This window comes from Tigriopus californicus, chromosome 3, assembly GCF_007210705.1.
Source record: "Tigriopus californicus strain San Diego chromosome 3, Tcal_SD_v2.1, whole genome shotgun sequence".
In the NCBI taxonomy this organism is placed as follows: Eukaryota; Metazoa; Arthropoda; class Copepoda; order Harpacticoida; family Harpacticidae; genus Tigriopus; species Tigriopus californicus.
In genome coordinates, this window is record NC_081442.1 from 7,360,029 (window position 1) to 7,383,287 (window position 23,259).

General features: G+C 43.6%; 4 protein-coding genes across 7 annotated transcripts; 2 read left to right on the forward strand and 2 right to left on the reverse strand.

Annotated features, from left to right (window-relative positions):
• Nucleotides 1-1,288: 1,288 nt before the first annotated feature.
• On the reverse strand, nucleotides 1,289-2,237 carry LOC131877725 (U7 snRNA-associated Sm-like protein LSm10). The gene is made up of 3 exons (XM_059223484.1): nucleotides 1,924-2,237; nucleotides 1,597-1,777; nucleotides 1,289-1,519 (listed from the first exon to the last, which is right to left on the reverse strand). Exons 1-3 carry the CDS (start codon nucleotides 2,047-2,049, stop codon nucleotides 1,383-1,385), a joined length of 444 nt encoding a protein of 147 aa, XP_059079467.1. The 5' UTR covers nucleotides 2,050-2,237; the 3' UTR covers nucleotides 1,289-1,382.
• A 151-nt stretch (nucleotides 2,238-2,388) lies between these two features.
• Nucleotides 2,389-6,903, reverse strand: LOC131877723 (zinc finger protein swm-like). The gene is made up of 7 exons (XM_059223483.1): nucleotides 6,340-6,903; nucleotides 4,136-5,549; nucleotides 3,740-4,057; nucleotides 3,288-3,632; nucleotides 3,086-3,222; nucleotides 2,731-2,956; nucleotides 2,389-2,645 (listed from the first exon to the last, which is right to left on the reverse strand). The coding sequence occupies exons 1-7, from the start codon at nucleotides 6,396-6,398 to the stop codon at nucleotides 2,550-2,552; spliced, it is 2,595 nt and encodes an 864-aa protein (XP_059079466.1). The 5' UTR covers nucleotides 6,399-6,903; the 3' UTR covers nucleotides 2,389-2,549.
• A 4,355-nt stretch (nucleotides 6,904-11,258) lies between these two features.
• On the forward strand, nucleotides 11,259-15,981 carry LOC131878195 (NPC1-like intracellular cholesterol transporter 1). 4 transcript variants are annotated; one of them, XM_059224109.1, is made up of 13 exons: nucleotides 11,259-11,766; nucleotides 11,832-11,983; nucleotides 12,073-12,146; nucleotides 12,208-12,468; nucleotides 12,575-12,737; nucleotides 13,379-13,609; nucleotides 13,690-13,819; nucleotides 13,902-14,071; nucleotides 14,165-14,410; nucleotides 14,485-14,958; nucleotides 15,025-15,303; nucleotides 15,416-15,682; nucleotides 15,759-15,981. In XM_059224109.1, exons 1-13 carry the CDS (start codon nucleotides 11,739-11,741, stop codon nucleotides 15,930-15,932), a joined length of 2,649 nt encoding a protein of 882 aa, XP_059080092.1. In that variant the 5' UTR covers nucleotides 11,259-11,738; the 3' UTR covers nucleotides 15,933-15,981. The 4 variants fall into 4 exon arrangements, with proteins under 4 accessions (XP_059080092.1, XP_059080094.1, XP_059080093.1 ...); XM_059224111.1 differs by having other exon boundaries at nucleotides 11,259-11,736; nucleotides 11,814-11,983; XM_059224110.1 differs by having other exon boundaries at nucleotides 11,259-11,736.
• A 2,655-nt stretch (nucleotides 15,982-18,636) lies between these two features.
• Nucleotides 18,637-20,418, forward strand: LOC131878120 (cyanophycinase-like). Its single transcript, XM_059224020.1, has 5 exons — nucleotides 18,637-19,013; nucleotides 19,118-19,443; nucleotides 19,516-19,728; nucleotides 19,824-20,045; nucleotides 20,118-20,418. Exons 1-5 carry the CDS (start codon nucleotides 18,687-18,689, stop codon nucleotides 20,278-20,280), a joined length of 1,251 nt encoding a protein of 416 aa, XP_059080003.1. The 5' UTR covers nucleotides 18,637-18,686; the 3' UTR covers nucleotides 20,281-20,418.
• The last annotated feature ends 2,841 nt before the right edge of the window (nucleotides 20,419-23,259 follow it).

The following is a 23,259-nucleotide window of genomic DNA, read 5'->3' on the forward strand; positions in this document are numbered from 1 at the left end:
TACGATATTTGGTCTACCAAGGATCCGGTCAATCAACCTTAATATTTGTAGTGCTTCTTTTACTTTTATTTTCAAAAGCCTTCAGATACTCATAGTAGTGCTCATTTGCAAACCATACATACCACAATATAACCCTTATAAATGTTTGAGACAATTAAAGATGTGTTGTTTATATACCTTTTATTTCGAATTGCTTGCTTGCTTCAATATCCACCAACTATGCCACTAATGATCTAAGCAATTCTAGAAAGTCACATTTACACGTCAAACAGTCTAACTTTGACAGCAACAACGCATATGAGACCAAATAAAATGATCAAACCATTTCAAATCTTTACTGACTTGTTCATTTTTTATCTAATAAAAGCTGCTCTTGAAAAAGGAAGCAAACGGCAAAGGCCTCCCTATGGGGACGTTTAGGCAAGCTCGTTTGTTTGCTGGTACCAATGTCAGTGATGCAAGTTTGAGGCTTCAAACACGTTTTTGAGATGCTGACCCTTCTTTCGCATTGCTATGTGAGGAAAGGTCAGCTTCGATAAAACCAGTTTGAAACGCCAATTTTGCATCACTGGCATTGGCAGGCAAGTTTGTTTGCTGGTACCATCGCTGGCCTAAATGTCCGAATGGGGATTTTTAGGCAAGCTCGTTTGTTTGCTGGTACCAATGTCAGTGATGCAAGTTTGAGGCTTCAAACACGTTTTTGAGATGCTAACCCTTCTTTCGCATTGCTATGTGAGGAAAGGTCAGCTTCGATAAAACCAGTTTGAAACGCCAATTTTGCATCGCTGACATTGGCAGGCAAGTTTGTTTGCTGGTACCATCGCTGGCCTAAATGTCCGAATTGGGACTTTTAGGCAAGCTCGTTTGTTTGCTGGTACCAATGTCAGTGATGCAAGTTTGAGGCTTCAAACACGTTTTTGAGATGCTGACCCTTCTTTCGCATTGCTATGTGAGGAAAGGTCAGCTTCGATAAAACCAGTTTGAAACGCCAATTTTGCATCACTGGCATTGGCAGGCAAGTTTGTTTGTTGTTTGCTGGTACCAGCGCTTGCCTAAATGTCCGAACACTTGTAGTACACATCCTATCCTGCTGTGCCTCCCAGAGCCAGCCACCGGTTTCTTTTTTTCGGGGGGGGAGGGGAGCAGATTATCCCTTATAAGCAAATTCACAAGCGAAATGATATGAATACGACTTAACTCCACAGATGTTTCGCAACTATCCCCACTACATACAAGAATAACCTTTGGTAGGACTTTCATTAGCTTATCTTATTATACCACTTGGATAAAGTACAGTCTTTCCATTTAATAAGTGTGCTTTCATTTATTAAATATCTACAAATTTTGATAAGTGTTGATGCTTCGAGCAGTCACTTCACACATCATTTGGCAGCATCTTTGTTTTCACACATTTTCATGGCATTGATCAGATCTTCGTTGCGCCTTTGTTCTCGAATTTTCATGATCTTCTTCCGGGCTCCACTCAGTTTTTGTGCCGGATCCGATGGATCGGGCGGGCCTGGAGCAAAAGATTTGGCTGTTAACAAACAACGGTTGACAAGCGGATTGATGAATTCGACAAGTGCCGGATCCTACCTTTCGTTCGTTTCCTTCGTTCCAGTACTTTGGGTAACGCGGCGACAATGTCGATCTCCTTGGGAATATGAATGTACCGAACAAGCCGGTTTTGAACAAAGAAAGTGGAAAACTTCATCCGATTATGCCGAGGGTCCACGAACTCCACATCATCCATGACCACGTTCATAAATCCGTCAACCTGTACCAAAAGAGCTTACCAGGTTCTAACATAATCGACTTACTATTTTTGACTTACTATTGTAGCCCAAGCAAAGACCGAGGTAATTTGTATGAGACACAATAATAGCGAGTATGGTTCCATGTAAATGTGACATGCTTTCTTACCTCCTTGACAAGTCCTGTGACATGCGAATCATTGCGGAGCTCGACCGTAGTCACGTGATTCACACAAAGACCCGCCACGCAAGACAGGGTGTTAAACTTGAGGAAGCTTTCTTGACCAGAGCTCATGATGACGTTTAGGAAAGGCTCGTCGTCTTCTCTGTTGGAATGGAGTTACGCTTCTGCAACGATATCAAGGGAGACTGCTGAGCGTCAACGATTTGTTGTCTCCTTCGGCCGAATCGTTATAGCTTGTATTTCACTCAGATGCTTTTTTTGCTTGAATAATATCTCTCAAAAGGATGCATTTTGTTTGTTTGGTGTTTTCTCCAAGTTGGTACAGAATAGATTGATGTTTGATTTTTTCAAATATATCTGTTTGCTTATTTTGCAACATTGAGTTTTGGCCTAAAAGGATATGTGGGCTCTTTTATCATCATCCGGATCTGTACCAACTTTAGCAACATGTTGGGCGGGAAGTTTGTATTTTTTTGCCTCTTTTTGTTTCTCACACATAGGTACGAACAAAATATTTTAAATATGAAATGAGATAGCAAGAAGTCCTCGGTTGCATTTCCAGCCCACAAGATGATGTGTTGTGTATTTATCATCCATCCATTAAGTGTTGCTTATCGCTTCCACGATCGGTCATCTTCGGCTTCCTCGTCCTCTTCGTCTTCCTCTTCCTCGGCATACAACAATTGGTCGGCCTCCTCGGCAGTATACTAGAGACATGATAAGAAATGATCGAGTTCATGTTAAATACCCAAATGGTTTGAGTTGAAAGCACCAATCCTTTGTAATATTTACCTCGGTCTTCTGTGCGTCATCCAAATCATCGTCGTCTTTAGACCCGTGATGAGTTCCTCCACCGGCTTTGACGGCTTGATGATCATCCAATCCTGGCGGCAAATAATGAGGATCCAACGGCGTATACCCATCTTCGTGGTCCAAGTCGGCGGCATCACTTTCCACCACTGATTCATGGTTGGACACCACTTCCGAACTTAGCTCGTCAGGAACGGGATTAGCACTCCTACAATACACAAATAATGCACTCATTGCATGGTGGACCACAAATCAGGCATTTGCAAGAAGCAATCTATTAACTAGAAGCTTTTGACCCAAAGAATAAGGATTAAAAACATAACGAACGCGTTCTTACCATGAGAGACTCAGCTCTTTGTCACCAAAGTATTTGCCATTTTTGAAGGCCATTTCCGCTTCGCGTCGAGTTTTGTACTGAACAGTGAAGTGATCGTCGCCTTCTTCGTCAGACAATGCAATCACTTCGCCAAATTTCTGAAACATATTTGTACATCGATGGGTAAAGAGTTTTCTTTTTAAAAATAAGAAAAAAACCTTACCCTGAAATGGTCGACGGCGACGTCCTTTTCATCGATTTCGTAACCCGAGACTTGAATCTTGGTTGGCCTTCGATCAACCGTAGTTACCCCAGCCCCCATGAAACCACGAGCTCCACGACCTCGACCTCGACCTCCTCGAAATCTCGGCGCAAAGTAACCTCGCACACGTCCTCGAAATCCTCCTCGCATTCCACCTCTGTGAGAATGAGAAGTGGGTAGGTTTCCAGTTTTGGCAGATTCCACCCGCAATTGATTGACTCGTCTTTGAATGGATTCTACGGACTCGGAGCCGTCTTGTTGGGCCTGGAACAACTCCAATTCAGCATCCAACAAGGCTTTTTGAAGCTGCAAGTACGAGTCAAATCATTAGAAAGAGCTCATTTTGGCTCATTACTCAAAAGTGCACTCGAAGTTGGGACAGCACAGATTTGCTATCATCAGCTATGGAATACCTCTCCTGGTCCTTTGCGAGGAGACACCACTTGCATCATTTGCTTCACATCTTCTCGAGCCTTTTCGATCGAAGCACTCAACTGTTTCACAACAGCCATCATGGAGGCCTTCTCTTCAGGCTTGAGAGAGCCTTTCTTGCTCTCTATGGTTTCAATCACGTTCTTTTGCTCATTGATAAGTTTTTGAAGGAGGTCTTGTTTGCTTTTGTGAAGTTCAATTACTTTCTTGTAGTTCTCTTTTTGCTTTTCCTCTTGCTCTCGTTTGAGGCGTGTCTTTTGTTCGAGCATCTCTTGGTTCTTTTTAACTGCAGCAATGGCCTAATCAGAGGGAAAAAGAACACGGTTGGTTATCACTGTCAAGTCAATCACACATTCTATCGTGATCCAAATGCTTACCGCTGCTTTTTCCTCGGCTTTTCGCTTTTCTTGAGCTTCAATTTCTTCGGGTGTCTTCTCCGGCTCTTCGACTTGTACTTCCTGTCGTGGATTGGACTTATGTCCGCCAAACTTATGGCCCTCGTCGCGGTTGTAATAAAAATGCATTTTGATGAACCGATTGGAGAGCACAGCGTCAGGACTATTGTACGCCGTGCCCGCATCTTCCGGATTGGAGAACGTTACCAAAGCAGAGCCCGGATCATCCTCAAATTGCACCTGAATATTGACCAGCGAGCCGAAACGAGCAAAATGATTGTTCAGATGAGCAATGTTGTTCATCTCGGGTGGGATATTGCGGACTGCAATTTGAGTTGACCCGCTGCCCCCGCTGCCAACGTGGTGCACGCCACCTCCCCGCCCACCCCGACCTCGTGAGCCTCGACCCCCTCGATGAGCGCGATTGTATGCGCCCAAGCGGTCGTGCACGCTTTGTTTGGCGGGCGGATAAGCCGTATGGTGATCGTCTAGTCCACGTTTACGGGCGTTACCACCGGGGTTGTATCCCGGTGGCGGAATATGGAGAGGTGGGAGAGACACAGGCGGATGACCGGTGGGCACGTACGGCTCGGCGTACACCGAGGTCACGCTAGACGGCTGATAGGCCGGTACTCCCGATGAGGCGCCGGGCACGACGGTGTCTTCCAGCACTACCGCATCATTGCCGTGATCGAACTTGCACATATCACCTCGCATACAGAAACCCTTCTCGTCGTAGTCCCGACAACGCGGACGCTTGGCAGTAGTGCTGGGAAGATAGGGCGAGGGTCCTTCGTCTTCAGGGGCATTGTTAGGAGGTGAGAAGGAGCGGGGACGGTGGGGTCGACTAGTACGGCGATACGGCGACCGGGATCGCGAAGATCGAGTGGGCCGGTAATGGCCCGACGTCGGCGGGGATCGGGAGCGCGATGAACGAGAGCGATAGCGATTCCGCGACGAGTTGCGTCGCCGATGAGCGGATACGGGCGAGCGAGAAGAGCGCCTTCGGACGCGGATTCGGTTTTTCATGAATTCGGAGGAAGGACTGCGCTGGCCGGCTTGAACGGGTGCTTCATGATCCGGATGAGTTACCTCAGAGGCGGGTAAACGCGTGGGAGTGGTGCTATCCGCCACGCCATCGGCGGGCGGTTCATCATTCGGGTCCGGCAACTCGGACTTGACGATGGGGGTGGGTTTCTCAGGGGTAGTAGGCGTGTGCTGCAGATACCGCCCATTCTCCACCGTCTCAAACAGAAGATCGATGAATCCGGGCGTTTCATTTTGAAGGAACACCTCCATCTGGGCTTGCATGGATTGTCGGAGCTCTTTTTCCGGTTTGTCCTTCTTGATTAAGGCCAACACGTATTTGGCCAAGGCTGCCGGGTCCGCATCGCATCTATGAAAACCGAGCACATGTGAAGGAAATATCGACCGGTGGGCGTTAAGCTGTACCAATTACCATTAGTCTTCTACCACTAATGAATGATTTTGAAGGTTAAGGTGATTATATTATCTTTTTTCCGCCAGCGGTGTCATGGGCTGTTTGGGCAGTAATGCCAACTGAGACTAGTCATGGCCGTTACTTGTTTTTGCTGTTTTTCTTTGAATACTCCCAAGGCCTGATTCATGAATGTAATAACTTTGAATCCAAACACCTAGGCCCATCTTCCATTCAAAAGTATCAATCTTGCCCACCAACCGTATTTCCTCATGTCACGGTTAAAGTTGTTAAATTAACTGACCTGTTCATCTCCGGCTCCGACTATCTGGAGCGGCAAATTTTTTCGCCGCTGGCGGTAAGTCTTCTGTTATCACCTAAACCTTCAAATTCATGCCCTATTCCTTGGAAAAAATGAACCCAACTGAAATCAAACCTGACCTACCCTAAAGCGAGAACTAATATCATCAACTTTAAGAAAAGCCTACATGATTTGATGACAATTTTGGAAAATCCGATCCACCCACCCAACCCGCCTGGTTCGGACCCCTCTCTGGTCGGATGAGAGACTCAGCCGGGTGTCTTTAGTCTTAGTGGGGCAGGGAGTATCAGGTACGCCCCAATAAGATCGTTGACAATTACGGCCCCTCCCCGCCTGCCTGGGGGCGCGTACCTAGCATGACCCTACGATTGAGCTCAACTTGTCTGACTCGCTCCATGAAATGGAGCCCCGAACCCGGAAACTTACAATGGATCCAGACAAGAGGTCAACCACGATTTGAGCAAGTCCGGATTCTCAATCAGCATCTTGGCCGGTCCCACCCAATCCAAGCACGACGAGCGCCAATCAAGACGGGACAGAGGCGATCTAGGCCACTGTGGCAGACCAGGCGAGTCAGATGGCTGGCCAGATCCGGGCAATGGCGACGTAGATGGCGGGCAGGGGTAGGCCACGAACAGACCACGGGTGGATAACGATGAGGATAAGGATGGCCCTGAGACGTCGAAGATCGAGGCTAACTTGGCAATGGATGAATGGATGGCGTAGATGGCGTAGATGGCGTAGATGGCGTAGATGGCGTGGATGGAGGAATGGAGGCTCGAGGAGGTAATCAAGGGCTAGGCTGCCACTCTGCTTTGGTGCTTAATGAATGCTTCCTTAACGCTTAACGTTGAGTGCTGGCTGGCTGGCTGGCTGGCTGGCTCCTGCATGCATCATGGAATGGAACTACGCTGTCTGCTGTTTGGGCTTTGCTCGCTTTCAGTCTCTGAAGTCTCTGACGGTCTCTGACCCAATGGAACTGGTGAATTGATCAGCAATCAGCTGTCTCAGGTTTGCCAGGAGGACCGCCCTCATGTTAGGCCAGGATCGCATAACTCGCCATAATTGGCCAAACATGACTCCCAAGAGTCTCAACAGGGCCAGCATACATATGCGAGAGTCTCATCATCTTGCTCTAACTAACTCCAACATTTGGGTGAGAAGACTGACCTTACTTTAGGACTCCAAACTGACCCTGGAGCCGATCGAATGGGCTCGCCGGGCGTCCAGTCGACAGCTGACGCCTATCCTATCATCAGCCTCCCATCTCATCATTTGGATGTTCAACATGAGGCGGGAACGATGTTCTTGTGGCAATGGGCATTCACCCTCCTACATACACGTATACATCCCGAAGGTATTGCACAGTATGACCAAGGCAAAAGTTTCAGTCTATAGGATGAAAGCGAAAGCGAATCAAAGCGAAAGCGAAAATTCAAATTCAAACCTTTTGTTCCTAAATAGACATTCATAATTCTCTTTGGCACATGTTTCAATAAAAATATATCAGTTACTCATCAATGAGCCAAATGTCTGCTTTTTGAGTTTATGTCGTTAAATCTAATGGCCGGCTCTGATAATCAGTTCCGTCAATTCAACAAGTTTATCGTACTTGACGCTAATATTTTTTTCAGGCAAGTAAAAAATCCTTTTTTGGATGAAAAGTGTGCCAAAGAGTTCATCGTTTGATTCAAAACGATTACATTCATGGTTAAGGTCACGGTAGTGCTAAAAAAGACAAAAAAACACGTAACGGCCCAAGCTTGTCCAAGCTGCCAAAGAGTGCCCGACCGGCCCTGTGACGCTATTTCATCTCCCCGCGGTAAGAAAAAAAAGGAATCACCTAACCTTTAAATATCATTCCTCATTGTAATTATGCATGTGGGAAGGACTAAGCATAGAAGAGTAAAAATTTGTTGTGTTTTTTACTGCAACTGAATCATCGGTAACCAATGGACAGTGCAACTCCAGCTGATGGAAAGCAGCGCCTCTACAATCAGAAATTATTTATGCCCTATAGGGGATGTCAAGTAAAGGAAATTCAGGGGAAAATGTAATGAGGCACCCTGATTTTGGGCATTTTGAGGAGAGAGAACTAAGACAAACATCATAGTCATCTCGCACCATTCGCCCATTGAATTTTCAATAATTCAGTGATTTTGAGCGAGTTGTGTTACAAAACCCTACTAAATGAGCATGTTTGGTGTTAATCAGTGAACGCACTATCAAATTGTGTCCATACCACAATGCCTTTTGAAGCCTAGTAATCTGTCAGATCATCATGTTCTTGAGATAGGGTCGGCCATTACTCAAAAGCCGGCGTGCTTTAGAGTAAGACCGGCCAAAAAGGTCGGTCTGCCTAAGTTCAAATTCAAAGATGAACATGGCCGTTGATTAAAGAAAGGTTAGGGGAGCTTGACCTCATTTCAATGCTGAAAAAGGAATCGTCCATAGATGTAGCCTTAGACAAAATGATTCTAGTTTTTGAGGACGTCTGTTCCACTCTAGCAACCTCTGAATGTGTTGCGCAAGGCGGGGCAGAGTCTAAAATTCCGAAGTATAGGAAGCAATTGCTTAAAAGGAGTTGCAAATTAGCAAAAATGCTCCAGAGCACTTTGAATCCAGTAGTTGTGGCTAGCCTTCAAAGAAAGTTGGATTTAATCCAAGGTAGAATTAAGGCCTCCATTGAGACAGATCAGTTGAACAAGGAAAGTAGAGTTGTTCAAGAGTGAGGTCGAATCCGAAGCGTTTTCACTTACGCGAAACTCTAAGAGAAAGATCAAACACCCTGTAGGGCCTTTTGAGGTCGATGGGGAGCCCATAGACAATGTAGGGACTATGGCCAACATACTTGGAGATCAGTTCTCTAGTGTGTTTTCAACTCCACTGAGTTTAGGAGCAACAGTCCATTGCTCTATTGATGAGTTTGTTGGGACTGGCAAGGCTTGTCAAGCTGAGCATTTAGATGATCTTGTAGTCACAGATCAGGATGCTTTAGAGGGCCATCAGGGACTTGAGACTCTCGAGCTCCCCTGGCCCTGATGGAGTGACATCTCAGTTTCTGATGAGATGCTCACAGGTTCTTGCTCCTGTTTTCTCGTACTTGATGCGTTGCATCTTGGACCAGGGCAAGTTCCCCTCTTCTCTGAAGGTAGCTCATATTGTACCAATTTTCAAAGGGGGAGATGAGTCACTCCCCTGTAACTATAAGCCGATTTCTCTCACTTCGAATATTGTGAAGGTGTTTGAGAAGATCGTGAATTTCAAACTTGTTGAATTTCTTGATATTCATGAAGTCCTTCCTTCTAGCCAGAATGGGTTCCGAGCACATTTTAGCACGGTTACCCAACTGATTGAACATATATGTAGAGCAGGTCATTGAGGGACTGGAGAGCCATGAATCAGTTGATGTAGTTTATCTCGACTTTGCCAAGGCCTTTGCCAAGGTAGATCATGGAGGCTCCATGAGATTGGGATCCAAGGCAAGGTTCTCAATTGGCTAAGAAGTTCCATTTATGGTAGGAAACAATTAGTTAAGGTTGAGGGATCCCTTAGTGAGGTACCTGAGTTTAAGTCGGGTGTCTCTAAGGCTCCATTTTGGGTCCTCTCCTTTTCATTATCTTCATTGCTCCGCTTCAGAAGCTTAGTAGTAGTAATGTCAGTATCTCTTCTTATGCTGATGATACAAAATTGGTAGTTGGTAGGAATGGTCAGAACTCTGGTTGTCTGTTAAAGGTCTTAGACCAAATCTACTCCTGGGTTGCTGCGAGTAACATGGCACTGAATGGAATGAAATTCTGCTCAATGACATTTGGGTCAACTCCTTTAAATACTCCACTCGTAGATAATGGAGGTAAAGATATTGAGCAGGTCTCATCTATGAAAGATCTAGGTGTAGTCCTCCAAAATAATGGAAAGTTCGATGAGCATATCCTGCTGAAGGTGGGTAAAGCTTTTCAAACATGTGGTTGGATATATCGCACGTTTAAGTCCAGAGATAGTATCAACGATGCTAACTCTGTACAAGTCGATTGTCCTGCCACATCTTGAATATGCTTCACCCATTTGGGCTCCAATGAGTTGAGCAGGTTTGCAAAAGGTCGAACAAGTCCAAAGATGTTTCACTAGGAACATCACAGGATTGAGAGAGCGCTCATATTGGGAGAGGCTAAAAAAGTTGGGACTGTACAGTGTTCAGAGAAGGTACGAAAAGTATCTGATACTGTACGTCTTCAAAAGTATCCATGAGCTTTGTCCCAACCCAGGATTTAGGGTCAATTATAGTGACCGTCGAGGCTTAATGTACGTTTTGAGAGCACCTTCAAGCCCTCGAGAATCCAGGCTAGTTAAAAAAATGAAGTCCAACTCAACTCTCTTCTTTCTCGGGCTCCTTCATTGTTCAATTTGCTGCCCTCAAATATTCGTAGGGCTTATGTTAGCGTTGATCCAGTAGCAAGATTTAAGTCAGACTTGGACAAGTTTTTGACTAAAATTCCGGATCAATCTTATATTCAAGGATTAGCCAGATCAGCCAACTCCAATTCGTTGGTCGATCAAATAATATATATAAATAAAAGTCAAGTAAAATAAAAAATCTTCTCGTCTTGAACTGCTGGGATTCCAAACCCGGAAGCGGTAAGGAAATCCGCAAAAAAAAGAAAAAAAATGGTGACACCTTTTTATGCCGTTTCCTAAGTTTCAGCCGAATGATTTCAAGCCCCAAAGTAACTTGGTCAATGGGAGGGTTAATGTTGTTGTCTTATTCGTTTTGGAACGGTGTTGCTTTCCAAGAATTGGTTACGAACAATGCACCAAATAAGGTCGAATTTGTAAACGCAAAATATCTTATCATTTTTGATCAATTATTGACCAAATGATTCTGCAAACTGTCACAACAATCAAATCTACATTCAAAATCGATCTATGTTGATCAATTAACTGTGAAAACGCCAAAAAGGTAGAAAAAGGCCCTCAAAATGGTGATTTAACCAGGTTGTCCTAAATTTGACAAAAATAGTCGATAACTTAGGTTTTGGGTATTACCTTTTTCTCCTAAACCCAGTCATAACAAAGGAGATACGCTATTGGTAAGGACATTATGGATTAGTTAGGTCGTAAAACCGTTTTGGCGACAATCTTGCCAAAAAACTCGACTGGTAGGTGGAGATTTTCATTTTTTTTCCTGTTCTTTGCATAAAACAAAAAATGTCTTCGAGGATTAGTTTTTTGACATATCTTAAATATCTAGCCTGCTTTGATATACCCTAATAACTATTTTTCTCCTTTTCAGATTAATACCCTCTACATATATTTTGAATATGTTCGGCCCCTCAAGTTAAGATCAACTTTAGTTCTTCCCCAACATCAAAAGTATGCATGTAAGGTCTCAAACTTTTTACGACCTAATTTCCAGTAGCTTATTCGGTCTGCATATTTCGCGATAATGACCATAAGAAATATTATAAAATGTGATAGACCTGTCACTACCCAACAGGCTTTGTAATAGTTATTGATGCAACGCGGGCTCTCATTCTTTCTCCAAAGATTTGCACTGTAGCCTGAATCATACTTTACAAGGCGCTTTGGCGAGCTTAGGTAATCGGGCCCAATGCATCTGTGTGTCCATGAAGTTAAGACACTTACATCACTTACAATCTCACATAGTGTTGAGAGATAAGCCACTTGCCGCCCTTCATTTTCCACTTCTTCTGTAGTAGCAGTATCCTATTCATACGACAATAGCTGTGAAAGTGTGCCCGTGATGGGGTTCTTAGATAAATTTAGCGGCTTCGTAGTGGGCGGTTTCGAAAGCTTCTTTTATTGGTATGGCAAGAAAGTGTCCACATACCCTTGGTACTTCATCTTAGGCTGTCTCTTGGGTTCTGGATTATGTGGTATAGGTTTGATCTCGTTCTCAGAGGAAACCAACGCTTTCAAATTGTGGGTGCCGTCTAATTCGGATTTTGTCCGCAACAATGAATGGCTCCAAAGGAATTTCCCGCCAGACACGCGTTTCAACAATATCTTGATAACAGCTCCCAATGTATTGACCCCAGAGGTGTTACTCCAGGTTAGGAGACAAACTTGCATTGATCTTCGATTAAAGGCAGTCCAGTCCATTGGCAATCTACATGTTGACACACTTTGTTTTACTTGCAGATGTTTCGCATTCACGAAGCTGTTGCCCAAGTGGATTTGCAGGATGGTAAATCTTGGTCTGACATTTGTAAAAAGTACGAATCATGTGAAAGATTGATTGGGACTCTTGGACTCATTCGCGATTCTTATTGTTAGGATCCCCATAGTGGAGTTTGATTTCTCTTCAAAGACCAAGGGAAAAGGGACTTCTTCGCCTTGCAACGATCCGTTTTCCGATCAATACGATCCAAGTATTTGTTTAGACTCGGAGCTCTATTGCCAGATCGTGAACCAATCTCTTACTTTGGGATGTCTGGAAACCAGTGTCTTGGAGCTTTTTGGCTACAATGAAACCACCTATCTTGCCTTAACCGAAGAGAAAATCCTTCAAAAGGTCCGGGCAGAGCTGCCCATAAGGTAAGCAAAGATACCAGGACTTTTTCAATTACCCCGTTAGAGCCTATAGGACATATTCGTAATTCTGTTTTTGCCTTTTGGACCTTTTTTCTAATTGGCAATGCAGTACCACACTGAATCGACCACTGGATTTGACTGAATTGCTGAGCTTGGTCCGGGATGAACAAGGTCAAGTGATTGGGGCGAAGGCCGCTACCATGACTTGGCTCGGCCAAGTGGATATTGACAACTTGGATGGTTCCACGTCCGACACTGGAACCGGTCTGCCAGTAAGTGAATGATAGTTGTGAAAGGTCCAAAAACAGCTGGGAATTCTTGTTCCATAGATGCAGGTGGGCGATTCCAATTTCAAGTCAGACGTGGGTTGAATGTTGTGCTGAAATCTGAGTAATGCTCGGCTAATGTCAATAATAATGGAGTACAATTTGAATTTTACAAACCAATAGTCTTCAATCACAGACATCTAAAAGGGACATCATGCATTTGAGTTAAAACTTGGAGGTTTGAGATCGATGCTTTCTCATTTCTTAGACTCGAGCTTAACACTACTACGGAGCCATATTTCCTCACCATTAATTGTCATTTCTAGATAGTCACATCTAAAACGTGTGCCGTCAAATGACTGACGACGATGCAGCCAATATCAAACAACACAGAAACTTAGTATGACCTAATCTATGCATCTGTTAATAGACCTTTCAATCGAGCACCCAAATAAAATGAAAGAAAAGCATGAAACGAAAGCAAAAAAGTTAAACATATTGTGTCAGCCATTTCTTTAAAATTCCTTTCACTTGTTTCCTGTTGGCTTGATTTTGTTGGCAATTGTGATAAAAAGACTAAAACCAAAGCGAAAAACCATTGAAGTCGATTGAGCGCAAAACATTGACCAAGACTGATCTTGTTACAGGTTGATCAACTGTCTTTGGATTTTGAAAATGCCGTTTTTGACATCTTTGAAGACGCACGTGCCAATCTGACTGAGCTAGGAGGAGATTTATTCATCAATATAGCTAAAGGATATGACGATATTGCGGCTGATACGATCGTCGGTGATGCATTCATGATGCCCGTCGGATTTACCATTGTCTTCATTTACGTCATGATCATGTTAGGAGGATTTACTTGTGTGGAAACGAGGGTAAGCCAGTTTAGTTGTTCATTGAACAAATGACTCGTTGAAGACTGACCAACTTGATTGTTTTGCTCTTCTTTGTCTAGGCTCTTCTATCGTTGGTAGGGTGTGCCTCCATTGGACTGACAATCCTGGTCACTTACGGCCTTTGTTCGGCCTTCGGATTATTCTATGGGCCCATGCATAATGTGATTCCGTTCCTCATGTTGGGCATCGGTATGCAACTTATAGATCTTTAGAACACTGAAACAAACAAATACGTACTGTATACGCACAATTATCTCGTTTCCTCTGAAAGGTATTGACGACATGTTTGTGATTATGCAATGCTTTGACAATCTCAAACCATCCGAAGTGGATTTCAGCGATCCCGTAAAAATGATTGGATTGACCATGAAGCATGCAGGCGTGGCAATCACCGTCACATCTCTGACCGATTTCTTGGTCTTCATTGTAGGTTCTTCAACGGTAGGTGACGGTTAACAGCAAAAGATTAGAAAACAAATCAAAGGCTACCTTACCTAAGATTACCAACTTTGTTCAATTGCCCATTGTTTGCAGTCCTTGCCAGCCTTGCGCTCGTTTTGTTTATACTGCGGTGTCGGGATTATCGCTGTCTATTTCTTTCAAGCCACATTTTTTGTGGCTGCTCTAACGCTCGACTTAAGGAGAATTGAGCAAGGTCGAAATGGATTGTGCTTCTGCTTCAAACACAAAAGTTTCATTTTTGAAGAGAACAAAAAGGATCCAATCTCTCAAAGGATTTTTGGTTTCATCGGGCGAGCCATTACTATCCCGGTTGTCAAAGTGAGTTGGGTTCAATCATGGAGGGCTTCATATTGTACATCCAGATCTTGAACACTTGAATATTTTGTTCGCAGGTGATCATTGGGGTCGTCACATTAGCCTTACTAGGCGTTGGCATCTGGGGCACGGTGGAATTGCAAGTTCGCTTTGAATCGGTCTGGTTTCTGCCTCCAGATTCTTACTTAAGAAAATGGTTCGATTCGAGAATCGAGTTCTTTCCGTCCGATGGTGAACTGGTCACCGTTTACATGACGGAGCTCAACTATCCCCAAGAATTGGATCAGATTGATGCCTTGGCTCAAAGTTTGGCGCTATCAACGGATATCGTCCGCAGCACCAATGCCTGGTTCCCTGATTATGCGGAATACGTCAATCACCACATCGGATTCGGTGATGACGGATTGGGGATCCCGGGTGAGGTGTTGACCCCGGAAAATTTCAACAATTTCACATCCCAGTTTCTCACCAGTCCCTTGGGTTCTCGATGGCAACCCAATTTCCATCCAGTAGAGGAACTCGTTTGCGGTTCGCCCCTCACCCCGCTAAAAGTCAGTTGTATAACGTCCTGTGTGGACGAAGTTTGCACAATCATGTTCGGACCCCTCTTTTTTTAGATGGTTACCTTCAGTTTTACGCACAAGCGATTCGAGGCCACTGGCGAAAAAATTCAAGCCATGGCCAAAGTGAAGGAATTGATCAGCGATCAACAGTTCTCCTCCAACGTTTTTGCCATGACCATGGAATACTCCAATTGGGAGACCGATCAAGTCATCGAGTCTGAGTTGTATCGTAATCTGGGCGTTTCCATGCTTTGCATCTTTGTCACCACCCTCATACTCCTTGCCAATATTCAAGCTAGCATTCTCGTCATGCTATGCGTGGTCATGACTTTGGTAAGTCATACCTATCTCGGGTTGATTACTGTTTAAACCTGTCTGGCCATAACCCTACGAAGCAGATAACCTAAATATTTGACTTCCGTTTGAATGCGGGTCCGTTTTTTAGGTTGATGTCTTAGGCTTTATGCACTTCTGGGGACTCACCATCGACGTGGTATCGAGCATCATCGTGATTATATCGATTGGCCTATGCGTAGATTATTCGGCCCACATCGCCCACACATTCATGACTGTGAAAGGGGATCGGAACGAACGAGCCGTGCACACCCTCCACGACATTGGAGCCGCAGTTCTCAATGGGGGCATCAGCACGTTCATTGCTCTGATCCTCCTCGTAGCCTCGGATTCACACGTTTTTAGCTCATTCTTTCGGGTAAGCTGGCTGGTGCCATAATAGCTGATCAAAAAGGCCAAACCATTTAACTAATCGATTTCTTGGTTTGTTCCAGATATTTTTACTGGTGGTTCTTTTTGGATTGTTTCATGGTTTGATATTCCTACCCATTCTTCTCAGTTTGATCGGACCCAAGCCGTATTCACATTACGAGGAAAAGGAGAAGAAGTCTCTTTATGAAGCAAATGACTCAAAAGAGCCAGTCAATCACGTGGTCGAAAAGTATTGATGGTTTTACATTGTCAGAATATAGTATGCAAACCACTCGTCTTGCAAAATTTTTTTTGGGATTTTTGGGCAAGGTACCAAATTAATCGTATCTTTCAGTGTATAATGAGGTAATGATATTCAGCTGGCCTTTTCTATCTTGGATTTAGGAATAGTCAGCATGGGAGATGGAAAGTTCAATTACTTCAGCTCATGGTGGGTAAAGCTTTTCAAACATGTAGACATCTACGTCTAAATCCAGAGATAGTTTCACCATACAGGTCGATTGTTCAGCCACATCTCGAATGTGCTATCAGCAGGCTTACCAAAGGTCGAACAAGTCCAAAGATGTTTTGCCAGGAACATCACAGGAATGAGAATGATCTTGTTTGTGGAGAAACTGTTTAGTGTTCAGGGAAGGCACGAAGGATATGTGATACTGAACATCTTCTAACATATTCATGAGTTTTGTCCCTACCCAGGTTTTAGGCTCAATTGCAGTGACCTTAGAGGCTTAACGTGCATTTTGAGAGCACATTCATGCCCTTAAGAAGTGTAAAGTACTCTCAAAAGAAATACGTGAGTGTTGATCCATACGTTGCAAAGTAATCAAAAGGAAAACGTTAGCAAATAAAAGGACTTGAACGTTTGATGTCAAAAGTTCTGGAGATTAGATTCCGTGTAATAGAGGGGAGAAACGATTTACAAAAAAGCATTTTGAAGAACAAGACAATTAGTTAGCCATTGACAGACACTGGGGGTTTTTTAGTGCGATATTCAGACTTTGCTTCCATCAAGCTATGAATAACCATTTCAGAGGCGAAGTGAATTAGCGCAGAGACAACGTTTATGATTTGACCGTTTCGTCAAATGTATTTCATCATCAATGCTAAAAAATTACTGATGGGATCAGACAAATAACCAACAAAAATCAGACAAAAAACGGAGGTTGCAACTAGGGCTACGAATTTACATTTTCAGTGGCTTATGGCATTACTGGGTGAATATAGGAAACCTGTTAGTTAGTCACAAAAAGTACCCCTGATTTTTCTTCTATCAAACCAGGGTTACCTTTTTGGTCAAACCTAAACTTTTAGGGTACGTTGGAAACGGCGGTGCTTTGCGTTTCTGAGCTTTCTGGTGATCCTGATTTTGAAAATTTATTTGATCCCATCACTATTGAAAATAGGAATATGAATTGTAGGCAGATGTCGCAGATCAAGTGCTTCGACAAGGTCAAGCCATATTGATTGAAATAACATATCACATCCAGCGTAATCGTTTCAAATTTATAGAAGTCATAAAGTATGTCAGAGTACGATCTTGTTATCTTTGATTGGACTGTCAGTGATAAAATGATAAGCTACTATACTTTTAAAATTGGCAACTTTGTCTTTAAAATAACACAAGAAAAACAAGTCTTTGAAATTAAGTACGCATATTCAGCTACATGATGATGGCCAAGTCGAATTTCTTCATAAAACGATTGGATAGTCTGCTGCAATTATAGCAATAATCTGTTATGAACTAAATGGATCGTCTCAGATTCTTCTTTAAAGCATAACTTCTTTCCGTTATTTGAGAGTTGTTGTTTTTATTAAACATTTTAGATTAATTTACAAACTTGTTTGTACACTTCTCAGAATCAATACAAATTGTTGCCTAAGTCTGGAGTGGTGCAGAGGCGAGTCCGGACTTGAGGCCAAGTGCACCCAAGTCTTTTACTCGATTTTGGAGAAATTGGCCGGACTCGCCCCAGCACAGTGCAAGGCAGTTCTAAGTACGCTCAGATGATATCTTCCTTTTTCAAAAAGGTATTTACTTGCCTACCTTATTGGCAAGCTTGGGCACTGAAATATCCTTTCAGACAACATGTATATTGTAGATGGATTGTAAGGAGCTTGGCTTGGATAAAAAAATGTACATACGTATATTGAAAGTGCGACATTGGAACAACAGATGTTGCCGGTTCTAAATTGGTGCTACGAAACCAGTGGATGAGCCTCAACTGACGAAAACTACCGCCCCAAAACCAGGTGATGTTAGTGGAAAAGTATTGGGATTCTAGTTTCATTTTTAGCCCATGTCTCTGCTTCCTGAGAAATAGCTGAGATGTATCCAGATTTCATCTAGAAACCTGCATGGTTTAGGGCGTTTATTTTTGGTTCCAATCTAGGCCTAGGAGAGAATTACCATGGCTTTTGATTTCAAAGAAATCTTGAAATATCTTGAAACGTTTGGTCATCCGTTAGAAATTTTGCAAATTTTTCTGTCATGGTAAAACCTTGAAAGTAGTCTTGTTTCAAAAAATGTGGCAAATTGTAGATTGCAACCATTTCAAACTCGCAACATACCTAGTTGAGCAATTGGCCCCAAGACCTTGGTTCTGAACCAGGAAAATAGAGCCTACACTGCCTGTCGGGAATGTAATGAATGCGAATGAACTTGACTGCTTATACCCACCGGCCTAGGATAAAAGACCGATTTGATTGCTCACAACTAAGAAAAGGAAAAAAAAGATTGAAAACACGTCAGCCAAGCCTTCTCCGATCAATTGACTGAGACAAAACAAATAAGAGCATAAACGGATGTCAGGAAAACTAGAAAAAAACACACATCCATGTGTTGACGTCATCTCAGTGAGAGTAAGATGATAATGGGCGGTTGAGTAAGCCTATTAGTAATCATCGATCACTTTGTTTGTTCGATGAGATTAGTGTGTAGATGGAGAAAATCAAATCCGCAAATTCGCATCTAGTAGGGAGCACGAGCAAGAATGATCATGTTGCACATGTTGAAAGGTTTGGTATTGGTTTGCCTATTGTTGGTCCCTGGATCTCGATCGGGCAACGCCAGGTCCCTCTTCTTGGTCGGTGGAGGTCTGGCCGATGATAACGACGAGATCTACTCAAAATTTGTGGAATTGTCTGGGGGCTCTGGACAAGCTCGAATTGGCGTTGTAACGGGAGCGTCTGCTGATCCATTGGACAGTGCTGACTTCTATCTTCAGCAATTTCTTGCTTATGGAGCAGAGTCCACTTATTTCATCCCCGTTTACATCGGGAACGAAGAAGCAGCCAATGATGAAAGTGTGGTGGCAGAGGTAAGCAGCCTGCCATATCTTTGTTTTTATTGCTCTCATTATCATTCTCATTCTCGACCGATTTGTTGGGGAACCTGTTTCAATCACTCGGTTTCTTTGAACAGTTGCAAGGATTAACGGGGATTTTCTTTGGTGGTGGGGATCAATCGCGGCTGATCTCGTTGTTCTTTCAAAACAATGGCGGCCAACGGGTAGACACTCCAGTCATGGCGACCATTCGGAGTTTGTACGAAAAGGGCACGGCCGTTGTGGGTGGAACAAGTGCGGGTGCAGCGGTCATGAGCGGGGGCGTAATGGTCAATGGTGGTATGAGCTACAATGCCTTAAAGTACGGCTCGGCCACTGATAGTCCACACGCGGACGATCTCGTTTACGATCAAAATGGTGGTTTTGGGTTGGCCAAAGACCTAGTCATTGACACTCATTTCAGGTGATTGTCAACGATTTGTATCGTTATGTTTAATGTGATCAATTAAAACAAATCTTTACCTTGTTCATATAGTCAAAGAGGGCGAGAAGGGCGGATGATTCGGCTTTTGTCTGACACTCGAAATCAAGATCATGGAACTGAATTTGGAGTGGGGATCGATGAAAATACCGCCTTTATCATCACCTCAGACCTCTTGGGTATGAATCGCTTCGGTGAGATCTTGGGCGAAAATGGCGTGTTCCTTGTGGATGTGGGATCCTCGAGTGTGGTGGAAAGTAACAATGGGTACGTAATAGGTGTAACATATGTGCGTATGTATTACCCTTTTCATCCATCCTTCCAATCAATGAGGAGCTGATTGATGTTTTCCATATACATAGAGAGTGGGGCATTGAGACTGTGTATGTGGATTACCTTCGAGAAGGAGATGTATTTGATCTGGAATCGTGGGATACAATCATCTTTGCAGACTTTAAGACTGATTTGAATGGAAACGAGTCGAATCAGGATCCTGAAACATCGGATGACATCTTTTATGGAAGCCGAGGCGATCCTGATTTACCTCCAATCTTGACTCAGGTGGCTACCAGTCTATTTGATTGGTAAGTCCGCAGGTTAATTAATAAGTCACATTGACAACTGTCGAAGTTGCTAAACTCAATATGAATTTCCAGCGTTCAGGCATCCACTTGGGGAACCACTTGGGAAGATAAGCCCATGTTTCAATTGAACTTCATTAAAGGCAAATATAGCTTGGGCTTTGGTGGCACAAATCCATCCACGGGCAAATTTGAGATCAGCTACCAAGACTTGCTCATTGACATCATGGAAGCCTGAGCACACGGAGGATGGCACATGCAAACATTTTTTTTGGAACGTATTGTCATAACTTGAAGACCGCTTGATTCAGTTCCACCAAGGCTGAATATGGATATGGAAGCATATGCTAAAATAAATCTTGTCTTTGTTACCTCATAGGGTCCAATTAACGCCTTTTTGTCTACCGAGATCATTTTCACGAGACATAATATGTTGTAAATTCTGGGGTGGTTTGTATACCATAAGGGCTGCAAGTCAAATACAGCTAGTTGCATTTAAAATGTGCGTGGCTGAGCGCGGCATAGTAGCTCCAACAAATTGAATGAGTTTTAAATTTCCCTGAAGCTGCTTTCGAGCATTGACGTAGACATCCCATGGCCCATTTAGTATACCGATGACCGATTCCTCTCTTAATGATCGTAGCTGAGTTTAGTTTAGTTCGAACGCACTGTAAAGTAATGGACACACCACAAACGAGGTTGGGTTTTATATGTTATGAGCGGGAGGGAGAGCATGAGCTAACAGCGGGTTCAGACTTCAGATCTTCAATTCAAAGCCAGCATTGAGCAGCATTGAGCAGCAAGTGCTCTCAGGTGAGAGTGAGTGAGTGTGTGAGTGAGTGTGTGAGTGAGTGAGTGAGTGAGTGAGTAGCGAGCGGCTCAAGTGAGAAGGCCTCCCACGACGACTTGGTCGGATTTCCTGAGACTCCCCGCTTCAAAACGCCATGGGGGAGGATGAAATCTAAGAAAAACCTATGGATGGGTGCTTATTCACAAGCGAGATCAGCATGATTGAAGTGATGCTCATCACACCTTCGCATTTGTCTTCTTCTACGGTTTTCTTCTTATTTCTTGTTTCGGGAAAAAGTTCATGCCACCTTGAGTATTACAAAATCATTTGCCCAGCTCCATATCCAGACTGCAAGTATTACCGAAGTTGACACTTGTCTCTCAAAACGATGAGTTCTATTGTCGGTTAAGGCATTTCATCGGCACGCTGGTGGAGACATATCCGCCCTGCTATAAGTATTCAAAATCTCACGTCGTCGATGATGGGGTTATTTTTCGATTTAAAGAGCCCTCGTAAGCGAGCCAACTCAATCCAAAGGTCATTATTTGTCGATTGAGAGGTCACAGGGGTCTTCTTCTTGGTTCTTTCAGTCTCGGTGTGTCCAATCATAGTCATTCATAAGCATTATTCTCTCATGATCATGAAGTCATCCTCACCCAATTTATTTGGACACGATGCCATCATGATCACGCTGAAACGCATATAATTCTCGATGAGGTTTCTCCACGTAATTCAACTCCAATGGTTGGTTGGTTGGTTGGATTAGTTGGGAACAGATCAGCCAAAGGTCGGAATTGCCACTAAGTTTAAACTTATCATGGACTGGTTCATGATTGCTAGCCAACTCAAAAAAGCCAATGACTTACAATGTACTGCTGTACCCATAATCCGCCTTGGCCGTACAGTTAAACTTATCATGGACTGGTTCATGATTGCTAGCCAACTCAAAAAAGCCAATGACTTACAATGTACCTTCACGATCATAATCCTTCGGCAAAATCACTTGTTTATTCCTGCAATTTCCTTTCCGGCTATTTCCAGGCGAAAACTAAACTAGGAATGCATTTACAATCATCGATGGACGTTTGATATCAGCAATCCTCTAAGATAACAAAGTCTGAATGTAGAATATTAAGCTAAGGTGGAGACCAAACAAACGTAAGAGGACGGCAAAACTTTTCGCTCAAAAAACCCACAAATAATCAATGGCAAGGTGAACAAAGTAATTCATCGGCGTGCCTTGAATAATTGTTTTCTCCTTCAATTTGTCGTGTGACTAGTCTCATCAAGCCTAGGCAAATACCATTCATAATCACGGTTGAACTCTGGCGACCTACCCAAAAGGCAGCCGGAATGCCTTGTGATAATTAGTTGCCCGTCTCCTCATCACAATGCCGTGTACAAACGAGTGCGGTGCACACGTGAATAGACAAACCGATTGCTCTCCGCGAGCCACCAATAGGTATAAGGTATAGCACGCGGAATTACATACGTGAATACGCGAACCTGTTGGGAAGAAAGTTGTGGATCATGAGGTCGTGGTGGTGATTTTTGGCATTTTGACCTACGAAAGGTGGAAGGAAAAAGAAGGAGAGAATTCTGGCCAGCTGAATGAGCTGGGATGTCTTAATTGCGAGAGCCATTCAAAAGGCACATTTATGTCAAAAACATGATGAGAACTCCCCTTTGCTCGCCCAATTAACAGAGTCATGCCGCGAAACCCACGACCGACTGCCCATGCTTGCATACACCAACGAGATTCATGGGCATCATGAATATACATACATCGTACATAGTAGGTAAGGGGTGTTTACCGTTCAGCACCGTCGTTGGAAAATAAGGTTCTTTCCCTCGCGTTTTGACCCCTTGGCCATAAACGAGAAAATAGTTTACTTGAGCAAAACAGCTTAGAGCCCTAAGGACTGTTGGTGTGGCCAATAGCTTCTTTTCAGTTCGCCACCATCCAAATCACGCGACTATCCAACCCATCTTCCCAACGTCACAACGGTTTCTTGCGAAACATTCCGATTGAAGAACCTTTTGAAGTTGTCATGAAGTCACTTTTGGGTAATCAATTGTTCTCAATATCAAGGCCCGAAATCAGGAATGTGTCATCCATACTGCACTGCACCAACGTTTCGTACCGTATTCCTCGGCCATGGCTCATCCTCGTGCAAGACTTCGCAAGTCACTTATGAAACAGTCAACGAATCTCATTTGACTTGTCATCTAAGAATTCTGACCAAGCAACCCAGTAAAAAAAACACCTCAACGAATTCTCAATGTCAACCTAACATTTTTTTTTAAATCGGAGTCCCTCAAGGCACCATCCTCGCGCGTTTCCTTTCCCCTTTGTTTCTAAATGAACAATACGCAATGTAAATACGATCATCGAATACAACATTGTATGGTTGGCTTGAGTGTGAT

What these genes read in the sequence shown, in the direction of transcription:
- LOC131877725 (XM_059223484.1), bottom strand. Translation starts at nt 2,049, where the DNA reads ATGAGCTCTGGTCAAGAAAGCTTCCTCAAGTTTAACACCCTGTCTTGC. An exon ending in TCACAGGACTTGTCAAGGAG is followed by an intron (nt 1,778 to 1,923) that starts GTAAGAAAGCAT and finishes CTTTTGGTACAG; the next exon opens with GTTGACGGATTTATGAACGT. An exon ending in ACGAAGGAAACGAACGAAAG is followed by an intron (nt 1,520 to 1,596) that starts GTAGGATCCGGC and finishes CTTTTGCTCCAG; the next exon opens with GCCCGCCCGATCCATCGGAT.
- LOC131877723 (XM_059223483.1), bottom strand. Translation starts at nt 6,398, where the DNA reads ATGCTGATTGAGAATCCGGACTTGCTCAAATCGTGGTTGACCTCTTGT. An exon ending in AAGCCGAGGAAAAAGCAGCG is followed by an intron (nt 4,058 to 4,135) that starts GTAAGCATTTGG and finishes CCCTCTGATTAG; the next exon opens with GCCATTGCTGCAGTTAAAAA. An exon ending in ATGACGCACAGAAGACCGAG is followed by an intron (nt 2,646 to 2,730) that starts GTAAATATTACA and finishes TCATGTCTCTAG; the next exon opens with TATACTGCCGAGGAGGCCGA.
- LOC131878195 (XM_059224108.1), top strand. Translation starts at nt 11,675, where the DNA reads ATGGGGTTCTTAGATAAATTTAGCGGCTTCGTAGTGGGCGGTTTCGAA. An exon ending in CCCCAGAGGTGTTACTCCAG is followed by an intron (nt 11,984 to 12,072) that starts GTTAGGAGACAA and finishes TTTTACTTGCAG; the next exon opens with ATGTTTCGCATTCACGAAGC. An exon ending in TATGCGTGGTCATGACTTTG is followed by an intron (nt 15,304 to 15,415) that starts GTAAGTCATACC and finishes TCCGTTTTTTAG; the next exon opens with GTTGATGTCTTAGGCTTTAT.
- LOC131878120 (XM_059224020.1), top strand. Translation starts at nt 18,687, where the DNA reads ATGATCATGTTGCACATGTTGAAAGGTTTGGTATTGGTTTGCCTATTG. An exon ending in ATGAAAGTGTGGTGGCAGAG is followed by an intron (nt 19,014 to 19,117) that starts GTAAGCAGCCTG and finishes TTCTTTGAACAG; the next exon opens with TTGCAAGGATTAACGGGGAT. An exon ending in GTCATTGACACTCATTTCAG is followed by an intron (nt 19,444 to 19,515) that starts GTGATTGTCAAC and finishes TTGTTCATATAG; the next exon opens with TCAAAGAGGGCGAGAAGGGC.